Source organism: Corticium candelabrum, chromosome 19 (assembly GCF_963422355.1).
Source record: "Corticium candelabrum chromosome 19, ooCorCand1.1, whole genome shotgun sequence".
Classification (NCBI taxonomy): Eukaryota; Metazoa; Porifera; class Homoscleromorpha; order Homosclerophorida; family Plakinidae; genus Corticium; species Corticium candelabrum.
The window spans coordinates 5,266,571-5,289,547 of record NC_085103.1 but is presented as its reverse complement, the minus strand read 5'-3'; the positions used below and the strand labels follow the sequence as shown (position 1 = coordinate 5,289,547).

Here is a 22,977-nt window from a genome sequence, read left to right as displayed (position 1 = left end):
GACGCTCTTCCTATCATAACGAGTCACGCCTTCGAATGTCAATCTCCACCGCTAAAACGGCGTCGACAGAGCGTCAAACGCGCGCACAAACTGTCAAGCAAAAGAAGGTAGGCGTATGCGTAGGCGTGGCTCTGCCTCCGTGATTGAATGTTTGACATCGTGTTCTCGTTTCTCTTCGCAGAATGAAGCGAGAACCGTTAGAGCCGATCGTACCGAACTGAAACGTATATTTAGAAAGGTCATTGCGGCGTAAAAACGTCGATTTGTTTTCTTTTTTCGGTTTCCGGTGCGACATTTTTGGATTTCCGATGTTAGTATGCGTCGATTGAGCGAGATGGCGAGGTTTTCATGTCGCCTGAAGATTTCTTTCAGCGTTATCTTGGTATTCACAGCGAGAATGATTACAGTCGGCAGTCGCTGAGATTATTGGTGGGCGTGGTCGATCAGACCAAGAATGGGTAAGCTTCCGGGTTGGTGCACTGATGTTTGTGTGTAGTCGGTTGCGTTCTATTGTATTGTTGTTATCCGAGGCGTGAAACACTACAGACGCAGGCCGGTCACGTGACGTATGACTGACTGGAACACTCGCTCCGCCTCTTGCGTATCACGTGACCAAATAAATAATGAAACTTACTTTTACTCTTAGTAGTTTGTATGATGCATTTTTGTCAATCTGATTTTGTGTCGATCTTTAATTAATCGTTTGTCTGTCTCTGTCTGTCAATCACATATATTTGAACTTTTATCTATGATACATTTTGCAATGCAGGGTGCTATGTACTGTCCAACTGCTAGTAGTGTTCATCAACTAAACTAAGCTAAAATTGAAACTCGTGTAAAACAAAATAAAGACTACACTTAAAAACTACAGTGTACAAGCAAAGCCTCCAGTACCAGCTAGTGGCTAAAGTACTGGATGGCAAAGAGGTCACATCTGTTGTCTTCAGATAGCAAAGATAGCTTTTTAGAGATGACTCTAGCATTACACTTCTGGAGCTGAATAGAAAAGCGTTTGGACCAGAAGTCGATAAACTCCGCAGCGTTCGGTCGTCCCACTTTGTCCAATGACTTCTTTGCTAATTTGCACAGGAGTTTCCACCCATTGATCTCCCAAGCTCCAAAATGCTTCATCACCAGTGGGGTTACAGTGGCAATTATGTCACCTGGTAATTGCTGTTTGTTGTATTTCTCTTTCTTTCTGTCTGCTCTCCTGTCTGCAGCGGCACCACTAACACCAGCAGATGATGGAAAGATGTCACTACTCCATGGGTGGGTGAGGGAGATATCTAGGTCAACGTTGTTTCCAATGTTGTCTGTCTGTCTGTCTGTCTGTCTGTCCGTCCGTCCGTTTGTCTGTCTGTCTGTCTGTCTGTCTGTGTTATTCTGTTTGTCTGTTTATAACTTTCAAGTGACACCAATTTGAATATCTGTTGTCAATAAATTAATGTATTCACTGAATGTGGTTCTACTTGTCAAATTGTGTACACATGATTAACTTAATTAATATGTATATTTAGCATCCAATACTTTTGCATAAATCACGTAGAGCAGCAATCACGGTCTCATTAAATATCAGTTTTTTTGTATGTCTTGATGGAGTTTAATTGGATTTTTGTGTTGTGTAGATTGATTTCATTTGATGAGTTTAGCTCGTTTGAGTCTCTTCTGGCATCACCCGACTCTCTGTATCAGTGTATGTTTCAGCTCTTTGATGCAAACTCGAATGGTGTTGTGTCATTTGGTATGCAGACTGTGTTATATTGATTACATATTGTGACATCAAGTTTGTGTACATGTGTTTGTTTATTTGCCTGTTTGTCTGTCTGTCTGTGTCCGTCTGCTTGCCCATCTGCCGGTGTGTGTGTTTGTTTGTGTGTGTGTGTGTGTGTGTGTGTGTGTGTGTGTGTGTGTGTGTGTGTGTGTGTGTGTGTGTGTGTGTGTGTGTGTGTGTGTGTGTGTGTGTGTGTGTGTGTGTGTGTGTGTGTGTGTGTGTGTGTGTGTGTGTGTGTAAACCTTTGCTACTTTTGCTATTTTCTAGGGGAATTTTGTCATGTCGTCCAATCAACAGAAGTCTATCAACATTTTCCATTCAATTTTAATTCACCCCTTACACAACTCTACTTCGGCATCAAACACAAAGACACACTTCACTTCTCAGAGTTTACACAACTCATCAGAGACCTTCAGGACGAGATGATACAACAAGTTTTCTCACAAAACGAAACAGATAAACAGACGACAATCACCGCACTTGCATTTGCTAACGTAATGAAGAAATTCAGGCCTCAGTTGCTGTCACCTTACGTGCAAGAAAATCTAGTCACTGTACGTGCATGTGAATGCTTGCTGATCGTCTCTGATTGACTGAGCTTGTGTTAGGTGTCTGGCTGTTCAGGTGTGTATAGTCGCACTGTTGGATATGGATATTTTAGGGCTTTCAATAGGATGCTCAATAACCTTGACTTGTTCAAGCAAGTGGTTAGAAATGCTATGGGAAGGACAAAGACGGAGATAACGAAAGGTGAGGAGGTCAATTTGACTGTTGATTTAGTTACTGATGGGCGTGATGTACGTGTAGTGTAGAGGTGATGTGGTTTAATGTTTCAAAAGTTAGATTGAGTTGTGATGTGTAGGCACTCAATTCTAAGTGTATGGACAGACAGACAGACAGACCAGACATTTCACATACTCTAGCTGGACTTAGTAGTTTTGGAGTTTTAGTGATGTGATTTAATCTTTGTCTGAGAGAAATATATGAACTTTGACAGACAGACAGATGGACAGACAGACAGACAGACAGACAGACAGACATACAGAGAGACAGACAGACCTACGGACAGACAGACAGATAGATAGGTGAACGTACAGATGGCATGAAAATTGCAAGTAAGAACATCTAGATCACAAGGTGATGCTGCATCCCAACAAACACATATTGCCATCATGCAGACAGGCAAATTAACAAACAGCCAACATCAATAACGTAGTCAGTGGTGTGTACACACACATTTAATATCAATAACAGGTAAATAAACTGACTTCTATACGTTGTGCTAGTCTAATAATGGCTATGTATCTATTGAAAATTATAAAAATATTTTTTAAAAATTGTAACATTCAAAAATTGAAATTTTTTTATTGAAACTAAATAATAAAATTTGTTTAAAAACTAAAAGTGCTATGAAAATTTAATGGAATAATGTTTGTGTGCATTGTGTTGTTTAGAAGAGTTAATGGTAGCTGCAAGCAATTTTCCTCAGGTCAACATTAATTGATATTGTTGAGGCTATTTGCTTGACAGAGTGATAGCGAATGGTTTGAACGTACAGATCACACCGTTGGAAGTTGACATCGTGTTTCAGCTCTCTGATTTGGACAAGAAGTCAGGGTGAGGAGAAATGCAATGTGAACATGTACACTGACAGTTTGTGTTCGGATATAATATTGTTTGGTTATACTTTCTTGGATGCTGACTTTATGGTGGACTGTTCTTGTAAGGCTATCGCTGTTTATTTGTTTGTCTGTTTGTTGTCTGTCTGTCTGTCTGTCTGTCTGTCTGTCTGTCTGTCTATCTGTCTGTCTATCTGTCTGTCTGTCTGTCTGTCTGTCTGTCTGTCTTTTTGTCTTTTTGTCTGTCTGTCTGTCTGTCTGTCTGTCTGTCTGTCTGTCTGTCTGTCTGTCAAATAACATGTATTTCAAACATGCATCTATAATACAATGCTAGCAAGGTAACTATATATAGTTCTGTAACTACAAGAGTTTACTAGGACTAGACTTTAAAAACAAACAAACATGTAACACTTAAAAGAGAACAATGCAGACTACAGTCTATCTGTCTGTCTGTCTGTCTATCTGTCTGTCAATACATATATTTCAAACATCAAACTATAATGCATATCACCGAAAGGCAAAAAAGTAAAGTTTGCAAGCTACATGAAAATACAAATATAGCATAGCAGCTACAAAATTATGCTACTACCCAGCTTCCAGCCAACTAATGGCTGAAAAACTGGGTGCTGCTAGAGTCTGCCTGTCTGTCTGTCTGTCTATTATTTATTTCTTACATCAAACTATGATACAATTCTGCAAAGAACTACAGTAATACAACTAGACTAATGTTCATTGAAAGCTAACATTACAGCAAACTAAAACACTTATATATAACTAAGACTAATGAGAATAAGACTAATGTCTGTCTGTCTGTCTGTCTGTCTGTCTGTCCACGCAAAAACAACCCGCTTTCATCTCCAATAATTAGTGTTGTAATAACTGGACTTTCTTTGGGTTCTTTAGTAGTTAGAAAATGTAATTTTTGTTCTCAGTTGGTTCTGTAGTTGATATCTGTCTGTCTGTCTGTCTGTCTGTCTGTTCATTTGCTTGTCCATCTATTCATTTATCAATACATATGCATCTAGATCTGTCTGGCCTTCTGTTTGTCTTCTCATTTGGCTGTAGTCATTGGTCTGTTTTCTTCTAAGTGTTTGCCTCCTTTCTATCTATTCCTTTTTTGTTGACTGGTATTCTTGAGTGTCCATTATGTACGTTTAGTAACGACTAGACGGTCACTCACACAACAACAAAACCATCACGTTTGTCTCTCTTCTAGTCGTATCACAATGGATGACTTTAAAAGATTATTACCATCTGTGTCTCAGCTTGGTTTGAAAGAGGCATGTAACAGTTACACAAAGACTTAATGATTTTAACAGTTAGTGATAGTGAAAATGGTTAGTGAATTGGTTTATCTTTGGTGAAGGTTTCTGGTCTTGGTGTTGAAGATGGGAAAAGGGAAATTGGATACGTAATGGCTACTCTTGAGTCAGTCTATCGATTTGGACTTGGTGCAATAGCTGGAGGTTAGAAAACGGAATTGCAATAATAGCGTGTGTGTGTGTGTGCTTGCGTGCATTCATGTGTGTGTGTGTGTGTGTGTGTGTGTGTGTGTGTGTGTGTGTGTGTGTGTGTGTGTGTGTGTGCGTGTGCACGTGCACATGCATGTGTGCATGCATGTGTGTGTGCGTGCATGTGTGTGTGTGTGTGTGTGCACATGTGTGTGTGTGTGTGTGTGTGTGCACATGTGTGTGTGTGTGTGTGTGTGTGTGTGTGTGTGTGTGTGTGTGTGTGTGTGTGTGTGTGTGTGTGTGTGTGTGTGTTATTCTAGTGTGCTATACATGTCTTTAGCTGTCGGTGCTACTGCTGTTTATCCAATTGACTTGGTGAAGACACGGTTACAGAATCAGCGGAAGCGTCGGGTTGTTGTCGGAGAATTATTCTATAGGAACAGCTTTGATTGTTTCTGGAAGGTTTTACGACATGAAGGAGTGTTTGGGCTTTACAGAGGTGATTGTATTATGTCAATGTATCTTACAATATAATCGTCTCAAGCATCGAGAGATGCATCCCTCCGATACAATAGTCTAGTGTATTGTGAGATGCATCCCTCCAATACAATAGTCTAGTTGCTCCCTGTTTATTTCAATAAATGGGTCTACACCGTGTGTTGTGAGATGCATCCCTCCAATACAATAGTCTAGTGTATTGTGAGATGCATCCCTCCAATACAATAATCTATTGTACTGTGCGATGCATCACTCTAATACAATAGTCTAGTGTATTGTGAGATGCATCCCTTCAATACAATAGTTTAGTGTATTGTGAGATGCATCCCTCCAATACAATAGTCTAGTGTATTGTGAGATGCATCCCTCCAATACAATAGTCTAGTGTATTGTGAGATGCATCCCTCCAATACAATAGTCCAGTGTATTGTGAGATGCATCCCTCCAATACAATAGTCTAGTGTATTTTAAGATGCATCCCTCCAATACAATAGTCTAATGTATTGTGAGATGCATCCCTCCAATACAACAGTCTAGTGTATTGTGAGATGCATCCCTCCAATACAATAGTCTAGTGTATTGTGAGATGCATCCCTCCAATACAATAGTCTAGTGTATTGTGAGATGCATCCCTCCAATACAATAGTCTAGTGTATTGTGAGATGCATCCCTCCAATACAATAGTCTAGTGTATTGTGAGATGCATCCCTCCAATACAATAGTCTAGTGTATTGTAAGATGCATCCCTTCAATACAATAGTCTAGTGTATTTTAAGATGCATCCCTCCAATACAATAGTCTAGTGTATTGTGAGATGCATCCCTTTAATACAGTAGTCTAGAGTGTACTGTGAGATGCATCTCTCCAATACAATAGTGTAACTCATTGGAAGATCTACAGATATTGTTTCATACTTATTAGTAGCTTTTCTCTTGCAGGACTTGGTCCACAACTCATTGGTGTAGCTCCAGAGAAAGCCATTAAACTAACAGTACAGCCACATTCCTGTGCTAATTTGATTACATCCAACAGTGACTGACCACATGTTTTATAGACCAACGATTTTATGAGAGAAAAGTTAACAAGTAAAAATGGGCATCTTCCTTTCTATCGAGAAATCATTGCTGGCGGATGTGTGAGTTGAATGTCGATGCATGTGGACGCAGTTTATATGACAGCATGTTGTTGTTAGGCTGGTGCAAGTCAAGTGATCTTCAGCAATCCATTAGAAATAGTTAAGATTCGGCTGCAGGTTGCTGGGCAATTCACAGGAATTAAGCCACCGAGTGCACTCAAAATTGTTGCGGATTTAGGATTCAAAGGCCTCTACAAGGTGGTGGTGGTGTTTAGTGTCTTGCTGTTGATATGTTTTATTGTGTCTGTTTGTCTGTCTGTCTGTCTGTCTGTCTGTCTGTCTATTTGTCTGTCTATACATATATTTTCTGTCTGTCTCTCTGTCTGTCTGTCAGTCAGTCTGTTTGTCTCTTTGTCTGGCTGGCTGTCAGTCTGTCCGTCTGTCTTTCTACCTGTCTGTCAGTCTGTTTGTCTATTTGTCTGTCTATACATATATTTTCTGTCTGTCTCTCTGTCTGTCTGTCAGTCAGTTTGTCTGTCACTTTGTCTGTCTGTCTGGCTGGCTGTCAGTCTGTCTGTCTACCTGTCTGTCTGTCTGTCTACCTTTCTGTCTGTCTGCATGTTTTTTAGCAACTGTAGCACACAAGCTAGCAATCGAACTACTGCTACCTGTCCATACCTACAGGGTATATCTGCATGTCTCCTACGAGACATCCCATTTTCAGCCATCTACTTCTCATCATACGCTCACTTGAAGCCCAAACTAGCAGACGATGACGGCTACAACAGCCCCTTGTCGCTGCTTGTGGCTGCTGCTACATGTGGCATTCCTGCTGCATTTCTTGGCACGCCAGCAGATGTCATAAAGACAAGACTACAAGTGACACTGCAGGGCATGTTAAAGGTTTGTTATGTTACGAGATGTTAATGTGTTAGGTGCAAGTTCGAGAGGGACAGACAAAGTATACTGGTCTTGTGGATTGTGCACGGAAAATCTGGCACGAAGAAGGCTTCAAGAAGTTCTGGAGTGGAGCACCAGGTATGATAGAGCAGGGAGTAGGGTCATACGGTAGACAAACACAAACGGCCAGTGATCAATGGAGCATTTCAATTGGCTGTGATTGGTTGGTTGATAGGTTGATTGTACACATGATTGAACGAGAGGACAAACGAGGGAAACAGACTATATCTGTTTGTCACTTGTCTGTCATTTGTTTGTCCATCTGTCTGTCTTATGTTTGTCATCTAGCTACTCATATGTTTGTCCATGTCTGTACACATGTCTGTCCATTTGTCTGTCCATGTGTTTGCATGTCTGTGTCTGTCCATGTGTTTGTCCATATGTTGGTCCATCTGTCTGTACATGTGTTTGTCCATCTGTCTGTACATATGTTTGTCCATCTCCGTCCACGTGTCTGCATGTCTATGTGTCTGTCAACCTGTCTGTCCATGTATTTGTCAAACATGGCAAGTACAAACCATGCAACCACATGCAAATACAACAAGAACCAATTAAAATTCAATGTCAACTCTGCTGTCTGTCTGTTTATCTATCAGCCTGTCCATCCATCTGTTGATCGTCTACGAGCCATAAGTCTCTCCTCCCTCAGTCTCTCTCATCAGGCTGACTGCCTATGTCTGCGCAACCACCAAACAACCCACAATGCAACAACACCAAATATCTCTGTAACGTCACTCTCTCCCTGTAGCTCGGGTGTTCCGATCTTCTCCACAATTTGGCGTCACACTGATGGTATACGAGCTTCTCCAGCAGTTATTCGACGTCGACTTTGGTCGAGGAAAGTAAGCTGTATCATTGCATGTGCCACCACGTCACCCCTCCTAGAGACATTCCTCACTGTTCTGACCAGGTTTAGTGAGCAAGGGAAGAGGAAACGCGAACGAGCTCAAATGCTACAGATGGCACCCTTCCTGACACCAACCAATCCCGATCATATTGGTGGGTATCGCATGGCAGTTGCCACATTCGCTTCGTTAGAGAGCAAATTTGGATTGAAGTTTCCGAACTACACAGTCCCTCAAGTATCTGCAGACAAGAAGCCTGGTGCTTCACATGAATAAGATTTTTCATTAAATATTAATATTAATTAATATTATTGATTGTATTGAGAGGAGTGTAAGTGTAGATAGTTTGTGTTGTAGGACGTCATTGGCGTAGTGTAATTAATTAAGTGAGAGGTTTGCATTGTGGTGGAGGAGTAGATAGCATATTGAGTGATTAACTTGCTGGAGATTGACGTTATAGATAGACATGCAGTCACAGAGTCGACTAGCTTGTCTGCTGTCTGTCTACTTGCCTGTCTGCCTGTCTACCTTGTATTAATGCAGAGATGCATACTGTGAGTAGTAGACTATCATTCATGCTACCATATCTGTTTGTGTCATAGTGTGTGTGTGTGTGTGTGTGTGTGTGTGTGTGTGTGTGTGTGTGTGCGTGCGTGCGTGCATGTGCAGACTGCAGTAAACAAACTAGAACTTATTGAACAACAGCTACATGTATATCACACAAGTCAGTTCAGATCTTTAATTTTTGGCATTTTTCTGTAACCATACTTTCATCATTTCACCAAGAGAGTCAAATGGTAAAGAGTGACATTATTAATTGCGTTTAGAGTAAATGGAATAAAAGTCAGAAAATTAGTCCATTCGGTCTGACCCGGATGATCCACTGTTTGGTCCAACGTATATGTACATTGGCCTTCCCATATCCATTAGAATGCTGCCGTGGTAGGCGATATTGAGAGCGACTACCACATACTCTAATCCACAATAGAAGCTGTAGACTGTGGTGAAATGTCAAGGAATGGACAGACTGAGGTGTGCAAGAGACAAACAAAGACAGAGAGAGGAGAGCTTGAGGAAGAAAGATTCGGGTGTACAGACAGACAGACAGACAGACAGACAGACTGGCTGACAGACAGACAGACAGACAGACAGACTGACAGACAGACAGACAGACAAATAGACAGGCTGACAGGGAGACAGACAGACAGGCTGACAGACAGGCAGGCAGACAGATAGACAGACAGGCTGACAGACAGACATACAGCAGTTGGACAGACAGAGCAACATACAAGCAGAAAATATTTTATCTATTTAATCAACCGCTTTAGACAACATATTCGGATACTGTATGGTTCACAGTAAGCATTGTGTCGAAAGAAAAAGTATGCCGATGCCAGCATGGCTGTCAAGCTCAACACAAATATCGTGAATTTCACTACAATTGATCTCTTCTCCTAATCGAAAGGAACAGTGCAACCAGAAGAAGCAGACAGCATTAGACCTTTGCATACCTGATCTGTGAGGGGACGTCTGCGGCTCCACCTCAGCATGATGAGAAGTGCAATCATGTGGATATAACTTGTCACCACAAACAGTATGAAGGACTTCTCATGAGCAGCTATGCAAATGAAGTGATGTCATGATCGAGTGACTGAACTTGTGTGTGTGTGTGTGTGTGTGTGTGTGTGTGTGTGTGTGTGTGTGTGTGTGTGTGTGTGTGTGTGTGTGTGTGTGTGTGTGTGTACAGTACTGTACAGTGATTTTCTGTTGATGAGATGACCGACAGTCCAAGTAAGGCTGTTATTTCAGTCCATCTCAGTATCATTGTGACATAATTGAGACGACAATAAAACGTTGAAAGTGAGAAGTTGTTAAAATATTTAAAGTACCAGAAAGCACCAAAATACACAGCAGGACAATGAAGTCCTATGCAAGCACGAAAAATGTGTTTTTGTGGTGAGACATCCCCAACAGCTGCGCTGATGGAAGGGAGAACATTAGGAACCTGTAAAAATGAAAAATGTAAATATGGTGCTGATAGACAGATAAGATCGACTGCAAGCAGGGACAGACAGACAGACAGACAGACACAAACGGACAAACAGACAGACAGACAGATGGACAGACAAACGGACAAACAAACAGACAGACAGACAAATGGACAGACAGACAGACAAACGGACAAACAAACAGACAGACAGACGCAAACGGACAAATAAACAGACAGATGGACAGACAGACAGACACAGACGAACAAACAAACAAACAGACAGACAGATGGACAGACAAACAGACAGACAGACGCAAACGGACAAATAAACAGACAGACAGACAGACACAGACGGACAAACAAACAAACAGACAGACAGACAGACGCAAACGGACAAATAAACAGACAGACAGACAGACGGACAGACAAATGAACAGACAGACAGACACAAACGGACAAACAAACAAACAGACAGACAGATGGACAGACAAACAGACAGACAGACGCAAACGGACAAATAAACAGACAGATGGACAGACAGACGGACAGACAAATGGACAGACAGACAGACAAATGAACAGACAGACAGACAAATGGACAGACGGACCAGCAAATGGACAGACAGACAGACAGATGGACAGACATAGAAACAGTTGGGCAGGTGATTGGCTAGATAAGCTGACGGTAAAACACAGACATAAACACATTGGCAAACAGACTGATACACTGACAGCTAAACAGCTAAACAAAATATGATTACACAGACAAACTGACAGACAGACACAGTAAATCTGAAAGACACGGACAGGCAGACATAAACCGATAGACAATTTAACGACCAGGCAGATGAGTCGACAAACTACCAAATGGACAAACACGTAAACATACAGACGTTTGTATCTACTTTGCAGTGCGTGCTGGTCACTCTATCGAAGTGATAAAGCACAGAAACGAGAAGACAAACGGATATCCCAACAGCCGGCCAACCACATCCCCAAACAGCCAAATACCTAAAGGGAAACTTAACAAAGTGATTTTGAGCCATCCAACAAATTTGCATCCGGGCTTTTTGTTATCACGTGCTGTGGTTTGTCATGCAGGAGCGTGGCTTGCATGTGTCTAACTCAATTTATTTTTTCAAAAGTGATGTTATCTAAAATAGCCTATTATTTGCAACCTTAGCACATGCGCGCCTTGAGTCAATAATATATTTTATCTAATAAATTATATTCAATTTGCTTCACGTGCTATTTATCCGGGATATTTAAACTAGACTATCTAGTCACGTGACGTTTAGTTACGTATCATTTTGTCATGCTACAGCCGGTGGCGGTCGTGAGCGCTCACAAGGGCGATGTGAATTGCTGCTGCTTTTCTCCGAACGGAAAGCTCATCGCCACGGCGTCAGGCGATCACACAGTGCGATTGTTTGAGTCATCGAATGGGCGAGAGGTCGACCAGTCACCGCTTCGCGGTCACCAGTTTTATGTCAACGTTTGTGTGTTTTCGCCGGACGGTCGGATTCTAGCATCCGGGTCAACGGACGGCAAAGTGAAGTTGTGGAGCACGGAAACGTGCAAGGAAATTGGTGAGTGGGGTGATGTAGGGAAGAATGATTGGACTGGCTCTGTGCGTGCCTCTTTGTCTGTCATGTCTGTCTGTCTGTCAATCAAACACATTTATTTGAACATTCTATCTATCATACATTTCCGCAATGCAAATAACTATATATGCTGTCCAACTACTATCAATGTTCGTAAACTAAACTAAATTCAAAACAAAACTTGAAGGAAGTAATAACTCTAAAAACTCTAGAAACTCTAAAAAGCAGCTAAACTACGTGCAAAGCCCTAGCTCAGTGTCAGCTAGTGGCTAAAGTACTGAGTGGCATAAAATTCACTTCTGTTGACTCCAGTCAATGAAGATGACTTCTTAGAGATGACGTTCGCATTGCACTTTTGGAGTTGGACCGAAAAGCGTTTGCTCCAGAAGTCGATAAACTCCGCTGCATTTAGTCTTCCGACTTCATCTGATGACTTCTTTGCTATCTTTTTTAAGAATTTCCATGCATCAAACCCCCATGCTCCAAAGTGTTCCATTACCAATGGAATTGCAATGACAATTGACCCTCCTGGTAGTTGTTGTTTGTTATATTTTGCTCTCTTCCTGTCTGCTCTTCTGTCTGTCTGCCTGTCTGTCTGCCTGTCTGTCTTGGTGTCTATCTGTCTGTCTCTCTGTTTCTCTGCCTCTCTCTCTGACTCTCTGTCTCTCTGTCTATCATATGTCTGTCTGTACATTCTAGAGCTAAGACCATTATTTGTTTGTCTCCCCGTCTCTCCGTCTATCTCTCTGTCTTGTCTGTCTGAGGCAGTTGGCCATACAACACAGACTTATTGATTTCCTTTAAAAAGGAAGCTTAGCTTCTAAAATTTCATTATAACTTTGATTCTAACACAATAAATCAATCTGTCCGTCTTTCCGTCTGTCTCTTTATGTGTCTATCTGTCTGTCTTTTCGTCTGTCTCTTTATGTGTTTATCTGTCTCAGCACTTGTCTGCGTATCTGCGCTTGTCTGTTTATCTGTCGGTTTGCCTGCCTGTCTGTTTTTTATGTCTGTTTATGTTTGTCTGTTTACTTTGTCTATTTGTTGTTGTGCTCATGTTATTTGCCATTTTAATTCAATAATTCCGTTTGTCCTTTCAACATTTTTTCATACATTGTGTATGTATTCTTCTCTTCAGGTACACTAGATGTACATATTTCGGGAGTGCGTTCTGCAGCGTTTTCTGCTGATGGTTACCACTTGGCTGCTGGATCATCTGCAGGCGTTCTAAAAGTTTACAAAGTGTCCTCGCGAAGAATGTATCGATCTTTGTTTGCTAAGGAGACAAGGTTTGGTGCTGGTGATAGTTTGCAGCGTTGGATTTGATTATTAAGAGTTTAGTCTAGCTGTGAGAATTGGTTAATGCATTTCTGGGTGTTTGTGCATCTGTTTGTTTGTGTGTGTGTGTGTGTGTGTGTGTGTGTGTGTGTGTGTGTGTGTGTGTGTGTCTGTGTCTGTGTCTGTGTCTGTGTGTGTGTGTGTGTGTGTGTGTGTGTGTGTGTGTGTGTGTGTGTGTGTGTGTTATCTGTTGCTTTGTTTGTTGTGTCTGTTTTCTGTTTGGTTTTGATTGGTTTGTTTGTTTGTGTATTTGTCTTTTATTTGTTTGGATGTTGCTTGTGGTGTGTGTATGTGTCTGTCTTTCTGTCTGTTTGTCTGTCTGCCTGTCTGTCTGTCTCTCTGTCTGTTTGTCTGTCTGTCTGTCTGTCTGTCTGTTTGTCTGTCTGTCTGTCAAAAGTCTAATACATTTCCTAAACATATTTCCAAGGCCCAAAGGACCTGGAAGACTATATTTGACAATCTAATGTGCAAGTTCCTGTCTGTCTGTCTGTCTGTCTGTCTGCTGTCTGTCTGTCTGTTTTTGTCTGTTTGTCAGTTTGTGTTCTCCTTGTATGTGTGTATCTGTTTATTTGTGTACGTGTATTCTCATTACTTTGTTGCATCAGACTTTTATTTGTAGCATCGTGGCTCTTTCCTACTCACCAAACGGATTTTTGCTTGCTTCTGGTTCAGGAAGTGGGGAAATACGACTTTGGGATCCATACGCTGGTCTATCTCTGACGTCCACTGAAGCTGATGATCTTTGTGTCTCAACTTGTGTCTTTTCTCCTCATCACACATCGAGTTAGAAACCTGTTTGGATTGTGTGTGTGTGTGTGTGTGTGTGTGTGTGTGTGTGTGTGTGTGTGTGTGTGTGTGTGTGTGTGTGTGTGTGTGTGTGTGTGTGTGTGTGACTGTCTGTCTGTCTGTCTGTTGATTTATTTGTCTGTTTACTTGTCCGTCTTCTACTCTGTTTATGGATTCTTATATATTACTGCCTGTATCCTTACCATCTTATGTGCTGCAGATGTTGAACAACAAGAAGACGGAACCTACAAACTAACACACCGGTTTGTTCTTGCATCAGGTGGCCAGGACCACACAGTCAAGCTGTGGAATGTGGTAAATATTGAAGGTAAAGAGACCAAGAAACTCTGAAGTTTTGAACATAACCTGTAAAGAATAGAGACCAAACTGCATCTCTTAGGCAACAGAAAATTAGATGTGTACGTAGACAGACAGACAGACAGACAGAGAAAACAACAGACAGACAGACAGACAGAAAAAACAACAGACAGACAGACAGACAGATTATTTTATTGTTACAGATCCTCTACTTGTACACATCCTAAACTTTTATGATGAACCAGTCCTTCACAGCGAAATAGTTTAAACATCAGTGGACTTGGATAATGTCAAAATCAAATACTAAACCATCTAGAGCAAACGTTGATACAAGAAGATGAGTTGATGAAGAATAGGTGACAAATGACAATCCAACTGTGAGACGAAGGTGGACGCCGAGCTCAGAGAGCAGAAAAAGGTGCATACACAACCCTGACTGATAGCAGACGCCAACTGAAGCCATAAGAAGATAATGGGACAAAGAAATGACGACAGGAGACCATCCAGCTGCGAGACGAAGGCAGACGCCAAGCTCAGAAAGCGAGAAAAGATGCGTGTACAACCTTGACCGACAGCAGACAGTGACATAATCCACAAGAAGGAAAGTGAAGACAGAGCGCTGACAAAGGAGATGACATTGAAGACACGTGGACACGAATGACAAAGAAAGGAGCCCCGACGGGCAACAATGTTTCTTGCGACGGTAGCAGCTGAAGCCGCACACGTTGACTTGAAATTCCTGCTCTCTTAGCCCTCTGACGTTTGTCTTCCCGCACAATACAAAGTAGAAGACAACGCTACCAACATCCAGGACAGACAGACAGATAGATAGACAGACAGACAGATAGACAGACAGGTAGGCAGGCAGGCAGGCAGGCAGACAGACAGAGAGATAGATAAAACAACAGACAGACAGACAGACTTCACACAAAATCAGAAACGAAAACTAGAGATTAGACACAATTGCAGATTTGTGTATCGTGTTATAGGCGAGACGTCCATCCTACACTGGCAGACTCTGTCTGGCCATTCTGGTCCAGTCTATTCCGTTTGCTTCTCGCCGGATCGTTTGTACTTGGCATCAGGGTAAGAACAAAGTCAATGTGTTGCCATTGCTGTACTGTGTATACAAGCTGTCCATTAGGTCTGGAGACAAGACAGTTACTTTATGGGATATGGTATGTGTGGCTTGGATTTCATTATTTGTCTCTCTCTGTTTGTGTCGTTGTTGACTCTTGTGACTGATTGATTGCCGAGAGTGGTTGTTGTGCTTGTAATTGAGAGGCTGCTTACTGTCTGGCAGGGTTATCGAACTGCTGTTTGTACGATGGGTGATCATACTAGATATGTGACGACGGTGGCGTTTTCGCCTAATGGCAAGGGTCTGGCGACCGGGTCAAATGATAAGACACTGAGGATTTGGAAAGTGGTGGATCCTAGTAGTGTTGCTGGTGAGTTGCTGTGTGTGTGTGTGTGTGTGTGTGTGTGTGTGTGTGTGTGTGTGTGTGTGTGTGTGTGTGTGTGGTGTGTGTGTGTGTGTGTGTGTGGTGTGTGTGTGCACGTGCATGCATGTGTGCGTGCATGTGTGCATGCATGTGTGCGTGTGTGTGTGCATGCATGTGTGCGTGTGTGTGTGTGTGTGTGTGTGTGTGTGTGTGTGTGTGTGTGCGTGCGTGTGTGCATGTGTGGCATGCGTGCATGGCGTGCATGTGTGGCATGTGTGCGTGGTGTGCATGTGTGGTGTGCGTGCGTGGTGTGTGTGCGTGGTGTGCGTGTGTGGCGTGCGTGCATGTGTGGTGTGTGTGTGTGTGTGTGTGTGTGTGTGTGTGTGTGTGTGTGTGTGTGTGTGATGTGTGTGTGTGTGTGTGTGTGTGTGTGTGTGTGTGTGTGTGTGTGTGTGTGACGTGTGTGTGTGTGTGTGTGTGTTTGTGTGTGTGTGTGTGTGTGTGTGTGTGGGGTGTGTGTGTGTGTGGGTGTGGGTGTGTGTGTGTCATGATTTTAAGTTTGTGTCGCTCATGTCTGCACATGCATTATAAACATGGACTTTTTGTTATCTGTGTTTATTGCAGGATGCATCTCTTCAATACAATAGTCTAGTGCAATGTGATATGCATCCCTCCAATACAATAGTCTAGTGTATTGTGAGAGGCATCCCTCCAATACAATAGTCTAGTGTATTGTGAGAGGCATCCCTCCAATACGATAGTCTAGTGTATTGTGAGATGCCTCCTTCTAATATACTGTAGTAGTATCAAAATTTCGAAGTCATTTCGAAAGCAAACACTCATGACATAATTTACTAACTAAATGGTTTTGACTTTGGAAGCAGCCAGTGAGGAAGAACCGGCGCTCATAGTGGGAGAATGTCGTATGGCCAAGTTGCTATCAGAGCGTGGAATAAAACCAGTAAATTGCTACACAGAATAACGTCATTCTTAAGGGTTGGAATTGTGAGAGTTATTGTAACAGAAATGTCCTCTTGGTGGCTGGTCAGTTGATGATGTTGGGGAGTGGCTGAGGAAGATTGGGTTGCGCGAGTTTGAGCAGACATTTAGGGATAATGCCATTGATGGGACAGAACTGTTGGGATTGGATGCACAAATGCTGGCTGATGATCTCGGAATTAGTAAGTCCTGTGTGCAAAATGGAATGGACAAGTGTATGGATGAAATGATGTTGGAATTTCAAAACTTTAGGTTTAAGTTGGCAGGTGGACATGAGAGAAGACAGATCAACAGACAAAGTACATACAGCTGAACAGACAGACAGACAGGCAGGCAGACATATGGACACACAGGTAGACAGACAGACAGACATATGGACACACAGGTAGACAGACAGACAGATGGACACACAGGTAGACCGACAGACAGACAAACAGATGGACGCACAGGTAGACAGACAATCAGACATACGGACACACAGGTAGACAGACATACGGACACACAGGTAGACAGACAGACAGACAGATGGACACACAGGTAGACAGACAGACAGACAAATGGACAGACAGATGGACACACAGGTAGAGAGACAATCAGACATATGGACACACAGGTAGACAGACAGACAGACAGACAGATACCTATAGATAGTCAAGTGGAGATGCATTACAGTCATATAGGCACTCGTTTGTATCGAACTACAACATCAAATACATAAAAACTGTTGTCTATCTGTGCAGCTGCATTGGGTCATCGCAATAAGATTCTACGAGCAATTCGAGAACTTTACTCGTCAGCTACAACAAACAATGGTGGTAAGCTGCTTTATACTTGAACTATTTTCATGTCTCTGATGTATAACGTCCAACAGTTCCAGAAGAGTTTTTGTGTCCGATATCCATGGAAGTCATGCAAGATCCAGTGATTGCATCAGGTAAATCCCCATATTTATATATTTATTTGTTTGGTAGTGAGTCTCTTATTTTTGTTGTTTGTGTGGTAGTATGTGTCTTGTATGTTTGTTTAGTCTATAATTAATTAATTAATAATTAATTAATTAAAAATTAATTTTCAATAAATTGTTAATTAATTAATTAATAATAAATAATTAATTAATTGTTAATTTATTAATAATTAATTTATTTAGTTTTAATTTTTTCTGATTCTGACAACTTTTTATTTGCAGACGGCTACAGTTATGAACGATCATCTATCCTTGCTTGGTTGGGTGAAGGCAAACAGACCAGTCCAATGACGAACCTCCCGCTGGCCAGTTCGAGTCTTACTTCCAACAGACAGTTGAAGATGCTGATCGAGAGACACCTATCCGTCAGCAATCAACAACAAAAGGAACAGACGTCAGACGAAACCTAAAACCGGAGAACTCTTAATCGCTCTATTAGATGTTTCTAGCTGAAGAAGTAGTTAACACTCGAGACAACGTTGGGAAAGATGGTTGCCATGACAACAGGATTTTGGTTTACGGTTAGACCAAATCAATTGTAAATATTGTTATCAGACGGGACATTGGGTTTGAGATGATATGGTTAAGCAGTAGGTATCAAGCGTAGCTTTTTGATTTTCGGTTGCAAACATGCTGAAGCTTGGTTCACAAGGTGTGCGCCAGTTTAGGCAACAGTGGGCATGTACACGGCTCATTTGAGGTGATCTACAGCAGCAATATCATGAACAAACTGTCACATGTTGAGATCAGCGCACTACTGGATATGTTTACTATTTAAATAAATTAATTATTAATTTATTTATTTATTATTTATTTAACGTTTTTATTTTGTTGTTTGGTAGTAACTTCCGTAGTTTTGAACAGGTTGGTACATGGCAAGCTGTTCGTGCTGTAGAACTCACCAACCAGTGGCTTGCCATGTGTTACACATGAAGGTGAGCAGCTCACACTGTGAACCATTTTTTGTTTGCACGTGGTGGTAGCATCCAGACGCCTTTGGCTATTTTATGGCCTTGAGTAAGGGGTAAATACTTATTAGGTCTAATATATTATTCTATTATGCTGGTACTTTACCAAATTGAGGAAACAAAGTGGCATGTTGGCACCTCAACTGGATAAACTGATGGAAGACTACATTGTAGGTGTGTGTGTGTGTGTGTGTGTGTGTGTGTGTGTGTGCGCGTGCGTGTGTGTTGCTTGCCTGTTCTTTGTAATACTTTGTACTTTGCCAAATTGGGGAAACAAAGTGGCACATTGTTGCATACTTTTTGATATCTATATCAGTGCTAGACTTGCCAGGCAACTCAACTGGATAAATTGATGAGAATGACTCCACAAAATTGTGTGGGACTGAAAACGTGTTTGATATTATTTCCGGATTTTAATAGATTGATGCAAACACACGAATGACACTAAAATTCATTACATGTAAGTATGCTGAGATCTACTCGTCATTACATACAATCATATTGAGTACATCAATGTAAAAGTCGATAAAATGTGTTAATGAATTGATAGCCAGCTAGACAGTATATTGCATGTACAACGCATTCACGTGTGTCACGATGTCTCTACAAGCGGAGGTTTCGCTTCGCTTTGTATGGAAATCCTGACCCGGCCGGTGGTGTCTGATTCATTAAGCTGTTATGTGGACAGCTACGTGGAGAGAAGCAGGCAGGATAAAGCAGCTTGTGGACAATCTTATTGCACATTTTCTCAAACAGGCAGGCCTCGTTTCGACAGTCCTTGTCGCCATCTAAGATCTGACACACGATCACATGCAATAGTTAGACATGTGCGTGTGTGTGTGTTATGTCTGGTTCTTACTAGGACAGGTTTGTTGCTATGCCAACCGTGGTTATCTGGGTTACTCAGCCACTCTTCATGTCTATCATGGAGTGATTGTAGATAGTCCTGGAGAGATGATGTGGACACATTGGGAGTGTACGACGACACAGTTTACGTGGCTTGTACATACCAACGTGATTCCTGTTTCTTCTCCTCGCTGCCTTTCTTTCAGTCTCTGTAGACAGACTTCAGGAGATGTTTGTAGGTAGACTGGAGTGGAGAGGAACAGAGCCGAAACAATATTAGTAAATGTGGACAGACGACTGACAGACAAAACCTAAGAATTAGACACACAAGTGGACAGACAGACAGACAGAGTGTATTGACACACAAATGAACCAACAACACAAAGAGTCATGACAGAAACAAAACATCATGTAGACAGACAAAATAATAAGAGTCCCCACCAATTAAGTCCAATTGTGGTGGGTTGGTCGTCATTAGCCAGTCAAACCACCGAGTGTAGCAAGAATGCTCCAGATCATCGAGGACGTGACTAAAGCAGCAGTACATTGGTAGAGATGAAATACGTGTCTGTTAATGTGACGTCTCACCTTCGGTACAAATTCTCCAGAAAACAATATCGGCCACTAAATGCCGATCTCTCCAGTACAGAAATGGGCAGGTGCTAGAGATGAAAGACTACATTGTAGGTGTGTGTGTGTGTGTGTGTGTGTGTGTGTGTGTGTGTGTGTGTGTGTGTTGCTTGCCTGTTCCTTGTGGTGCAGCTCCATCATTGTTAGCAACACGTACGATTGAAATGTCAATCCCCATCGCTCTTTGTTCTCATACATACGACCCTAAGTTAAAGACACTATTGTATACAGGGTTCGAAAAATGTGTTTGAATCTGGTTGCCAGTTTGGCCACCTAGAGGAACGGTTGGTCGCCAAACTTTCACTAGTTTCTAAGTCAAAGATTCCAGAAGTAAACAAGTCATTAATATCACTGTTGAGACCCTTTCCCAGATTATCATGTTTGACATTAAATTAAGACCTAACTAGGAATTTACTGTAATGTTGGATGAACATTGGCTAGTAAACACATCAATCTACAGTGTGGTACTTGGCATTCTTTTTATGTAATAGTATGAGTATTCATATTTTATAGAAACTTTCCACTAATTGTATAGCTACAACCAAACAAAATGTGGTTGTGTGGTTTTGTAATGTTAATAACGTGATTATGTGGTTTGTCATCACATCCACATCCTGGCTATCCATCAATAAGACATGAGCATTCTTTGAGCGTTTTTAAATTAAATTCTCTATATGACTCAGTGCCACTACTGATTTGCTGAGAACAGGACATCCGGTAACTCTTGAGGGAAAACCTCACACCCCACGTGGTTTCCTATGGCTAGCTGTGTTAATCTCTGAAACGCTGTGGCTTCATTCAACACCTAGATTTCACATGCAGAAACTTTTGTCTGAACAACCTTTCTTAGTAGCACTAGGAGACGTATGAGCTTCTGGACGTACACCTTGGTCTAGTTCTTTTGATAGAAAGACACTCAGGCAGCTTGCTGGGGAAGAGCTGTTTGTTTTGCCACTTCCTACGCCCACCGTTTGCAAACATCTGCATAATAGTGTTTATTTGTCTCAATTCAAGATGGTCATTCTTTGAACAGTATAGAAAAGGATCTAAATAGGCAGTTGCCGTCACCTTCAACTACGATTGGCTGCGAATTTCATGTTTCATTTGGGAGAAGCTGCTGCGCAAGGCGTCTCGTCGATGATAGAGCTGTTGACTTGAATTTGTTGGTGTAGCCTATTAAGGATAGGAGTGACCACAATTGTTTGAAAAATTATACGCGCCTGCGGGTCTTTAGTTGGATTTGTCTGGAGCTGATGGCACAGACCAATCAGATTGGTACAGGCACTAGAGTCCGTAAAAATGATGGTATACCAGAGAATAGCAATGACTCGCAATAGATTGCTAGGTGATACGTTGTTACACGATATGTACGAAGGTGCTACATACGTCGCAGGGTGCCACTAAATGGTAGAAGTAGAAAGCGGAATGCAAACATCTGCTGAGCAGATGGTTTGCATCAAAGAGCCGCTGCCACGAAAGACTAGAAACTACCAATATTTCTAGTCGCCAAATTGGCGACCACACTGTTCGTTTAGTCGCCAGTCATCTAGAAGTGGTCGCCATATGGCGACTTGGCGACCGGATTTTTCGAACCCTGTGTATAACAGTTGACTACATCTCTCAATACATTATTCTATTGTATTGGAGGGGTGGATCCGTTCAATACAACAGCATAATGCATTGAGAGATGCATCCCTCCAATACAATAGTCTAGTGTATTGTGAGATGCATCCTTCCAATACAATAGTCTAGTGTATTGTGAGATGCATCCCTCCAATACAATAGTCTAGTGTATTGTGAGATGCATCCCTCCAATACAATAGTCTAGTGTTTGTGAGATGCATCCCTCCAATACAATAGTCTAGTGTATTGTGAGATGCATCCCTCCAATACAATAGTCTAGTGTATTGTGAGATGTATCCTCCCAATAATTAGACGTTGGGAACTTACCAGCAAGTTGTCTCCTCCAACTTTCTGCCACTTGTCTATAGGTTCAAACAGCACCTACTCACAACAACAAACATGACAACCAATACTAACAAAAGCCAACAACATTACCTCAGCATATGACTTGTCCTTGAAACAATTCAGTAATGTCGTCTTGCCACTTGCAATGTTACCTTCAACAGTAATCTTGCAAACAAGATCCACGTAAATACACAAGTCAATTATTGTAACTGCACGATTGAGAGTTACTTTGAACTTGCAACCCTGCAGCAACGACTCATCAATGCATAACTCCATGTCTGGATCTCCAACCATTCTATGAATTCAATCAATGAACATAGTAACAATGACTATCATTGATGAAATCATATCCTGCAGCTACGCAAGTGGCTGTTTTTGTCCTGACACCACAATTGATGTCGGGACTCCGAGGTCTCTCGCACCTACAAACAGGCGTGGCTACGAAATGCAGTAGAGTTGAGTTGTTTTCGAGATTCCTCGCAAGAATACCGTCTTTAGATGCGCTAACTATTTAACAAAATCGTTGTACGCCGATAATAGTTTAGTCGCCAAGCTCGTGAACGCACTAGACTGCTAGGTAAACTTAGTCTAGACAGAAACTTACTTTGACGTCTGAAATAGACTTGTTGTAACAGTCTGTTTCTGAATTTGTTGTATTGACTTTCTCACACGAAGTCGGTCAGCGTCGTTTTGTTTTGCCCGCGCTCCGTATCCCGCCCAATAGCGGACAAACCTTCCGAGCATGCGTGAAACGTCGCCGCCTCGACCGACCCACACACTCGATATACCCACACACAGCGAATCGCCAGCTTGTGGCACTCAAGAACGTCTTATTCAGCGATAATAGTCGCTCTTCAAATAAGCATTCTTCTCACCAGTGTCTACCGCTCGTGTATAGAAACA

The 22,977-nt window shown here is 41.9% G+C and overlaps 4 protein-coding genes across 5 annotated transcripts in view; 2 read left to right on the top strand and 2 right to left on the bottom strand.

The window, feature by feature from the left end:
* LOC134194507 (electrogenic aspartate/glutamate antiporter SLC25A13, mitochondrial-like) overlaps positions 1–8,770 on the top strand; it is an 8,795-nt gene extending 25 nt beyond the window's left edge. The window contains exons 1-18 of the mRNA XM_062663446.1: positions 1–107; positions 182–238; positions 316–458; positions 1,626–1,741; positions 2,039–2,325; positions 2,380–2,521; positions 3,226–3,260; positions 3,330–3,388; positions 4,607–4,670; positions 4,757–4,856; positions 5,182–5,340; positions 6,278–6,330; positions 6,394–6,474; positions 6,532–6,672; positions 7,099–7,293; positions 7,350–7,452; positions 8,123–8,216; positions 8,285–8,770. The exon at positions 1–107 is cut by the window's left edge and continues 25 nt beyond it. Of these exons, the coding sequence (XP_062519430.1) occupies positions 36–107; positions 182–238; positions 316–458; positions 1,626–1,741; positions 2,039–2,325; positions 2,380–2,521; positions 3,226–3,260; positions 3,330–3,388; positions 4,607–4,670; positions 4,757–4,856; positions 5,182–5,340; positions 6,278–6,330; positions 6,394–6,474; positions 6,532–6,672; positions 7,099–7,293; positions 7,350–7,452; positions 8,123–8,216; positions 8,285–8,495 (2,112 nt within the window). The 5' untranslated portion in view covers positions 1–35 and the 3' untranslated portion in view covers positions 8,496–8,770. The remainder of the gene's footprint in view (positions 108–181; positions 239–315; positions 459–1,625; positions 1,742–2,038; positions 2,326–2,379; positions 2,522–3,225; positions 3,261–3,329; positions 3,389–4,606; positions 4,671–4,756; positions 4,857–5,181; positions 5,341–6,277; positions 6,331–6,393; positions 6,475–6,531; positions 6,673–7,098; positions 7,294–7,349; positions 7,453–8,122; positions 8,217–8,284) is intronic.
* A 143-nt stretch (positions 8,771–8,913) lies between these two features.
* LOC134194990 (post-GPI attachment to proteins factor 2-like) lies at positions 8,914–11,268 on the bottom strand. The gene is made up of 5 exons (XM_062663980.1): positions 11,114–11,268; positions 9,975–10,224; positions 9,731–9,837; positions 9,565–9,673; positions 8,914–9,217 (listed from the first exon to the last, which is right to left on the bottom strand). The coding sequence occupies exons 1-5, from the start codon at positions 11,252–11,254 to the stop codon at positions 9,072–9,074; spliced, it is 753 nt and encodes a 250-aa protein (XP_062519964.1). The 5' UTR covers positions 11,255–11,268; the 3' UTR covers positions 8,914–9,071.
* A 238-nt stretch (positions 11,269–11,506) lies between these two features.
* Positions 11,507–18,313, top strand: LOC134194752 (WD repeat, SAM and U-box domain-containing protein 1-like). 2 transcript variants are annotated; one of them, XM_062663707.1, is made up of 12 exons: positions 11,507–11,797; positions 12,951–13,101; positions 13,770–13,933; positions 14,157–14,264; positions 15,244–15,340; positions 15,399–15,432; positions 15,558–15,705; positions 16,584–16,660; positions 16,724–16,880; positions 17,439–17,513; positions 17,570–17,632; positions 17,885–18,313. In XM_062663707.1, exons 1-12 carry the CDS (start codon positions 11,524–11,526, stop codon positions 18,070–18,072), a joined length of 1,536 nt encoding a protein of 511 aa, XP_062519691.1. In that variant the 5' UTR covers positions 11,507–11,523; the 3' UTR covers positions 18,073–18,313. The 2 variants fall into 2 exon arrangements, with proteins under 2 accessions (XP_062519691.1, XP_062519690.1); XM_062663706.1 differs by having other exon boundaries at positions 16,581–16,660.
* A 700-nt stretch (positions 18,314–19,013) lies between these two features.
* Positions 19,014–22,948, bottom strand: LOC134194999 (thymidine kinase 2, mitochondrial-like). The gene is made up of 10 exons (XM_062663991.1): positions 22,679–22,948; positions 22,303–22,369; positions 22,165–22,239; positions 22,057–22,110; positions 20,221–20,310; positions 20,065–20,138; positions 19,918–20,006; positions 19,641–19,720; positions 19,490–19,576; positions 19,014–19,425 (listed from the first exon to the last, which is right to left on the bottom strand). The coding sequence occupies exons 1-10, from the start codon at positions 22,816–22,818 to the stop codon at positions 19,234–19,236; spliced, it is 948 nt and encodes a 315-aa protein (XP_062519975.1). The 5' UTR covers positions 22,819–22,948; the 3' UTR covers positions 19,014–19,233.
* Between the last annotated feature and the right edge of the window lie 29 nt (positions 22,949–22,977).

Excerpts from the sequence above, each read along its gene's own strand:
- LOC134194999 (XM_062663991.1), bottom strand. The coding sequence starts at position 22,818 with ATGCTCGGAAGGTTTGTCCGCTATTGGGCGGGATACGGAGCGCGGGCA. Across the intron at positions 22,111-22,164 it reads AGGACAAGTCATATGCTGAG|GTGCTGTTTGAACCTATAGA; the intron begins GTAATGTTGTTG and ends TGTTGTGAGTAG. Across the intron at positions 20,139-20,220 it reads AGCTGCACCACAAGGAACAG|CACCTGCCCATTTCTGTACT; the intron begins GCAAGCAACACA and ends TTTCATCTCTAG.
- LOC134194990 (XM_062663980.1), bottom strand. The coding sequence starts at position 11,254 with ATGGCTCAAAATCACTTTGTTAAGTTTCCCTTTAGGTATTTGGCTGTT. Across the intron at positions 9,838-9,974 it reads CTCATCAACAGAAAATCACT|CTGCTCATGAGAAGTCCTTC; the intron begins GTACAGTACTGT and ends TCATTTGCATAG. Across the intron at positions 9,674-9,730 it reads GACGTCCCCTCACAGATCAG|GAGAAGAGATCAATTGTAGT; the intron begins GTATGCAAAGGT and ends CCTTTCGATTAG.
- LOC134194752 (XM_062663706.1), top strand. The coding sequence starts at position 11,524 with ATGCTACAGCCGGTGGCGGTCGTGAGCGCTCACAAGGGCGATGTGAAT. Across the intron at positions 13,102-13,769 it reads TTGTTTGCTAAGGAGACAAG|CATCGTGGCTCTTTCCTACT; the intron begins GTTTGGTGCTGG and ends TTTTATTTGTAG. Across the intron at positions 17,514-17,569 it reads AGCTACAACAAACAATGGTG|TTCCAGAAGAGTTTTTGTGT; the intron begins GTAAGCTGCTTT and ends AACGTCCAACAG.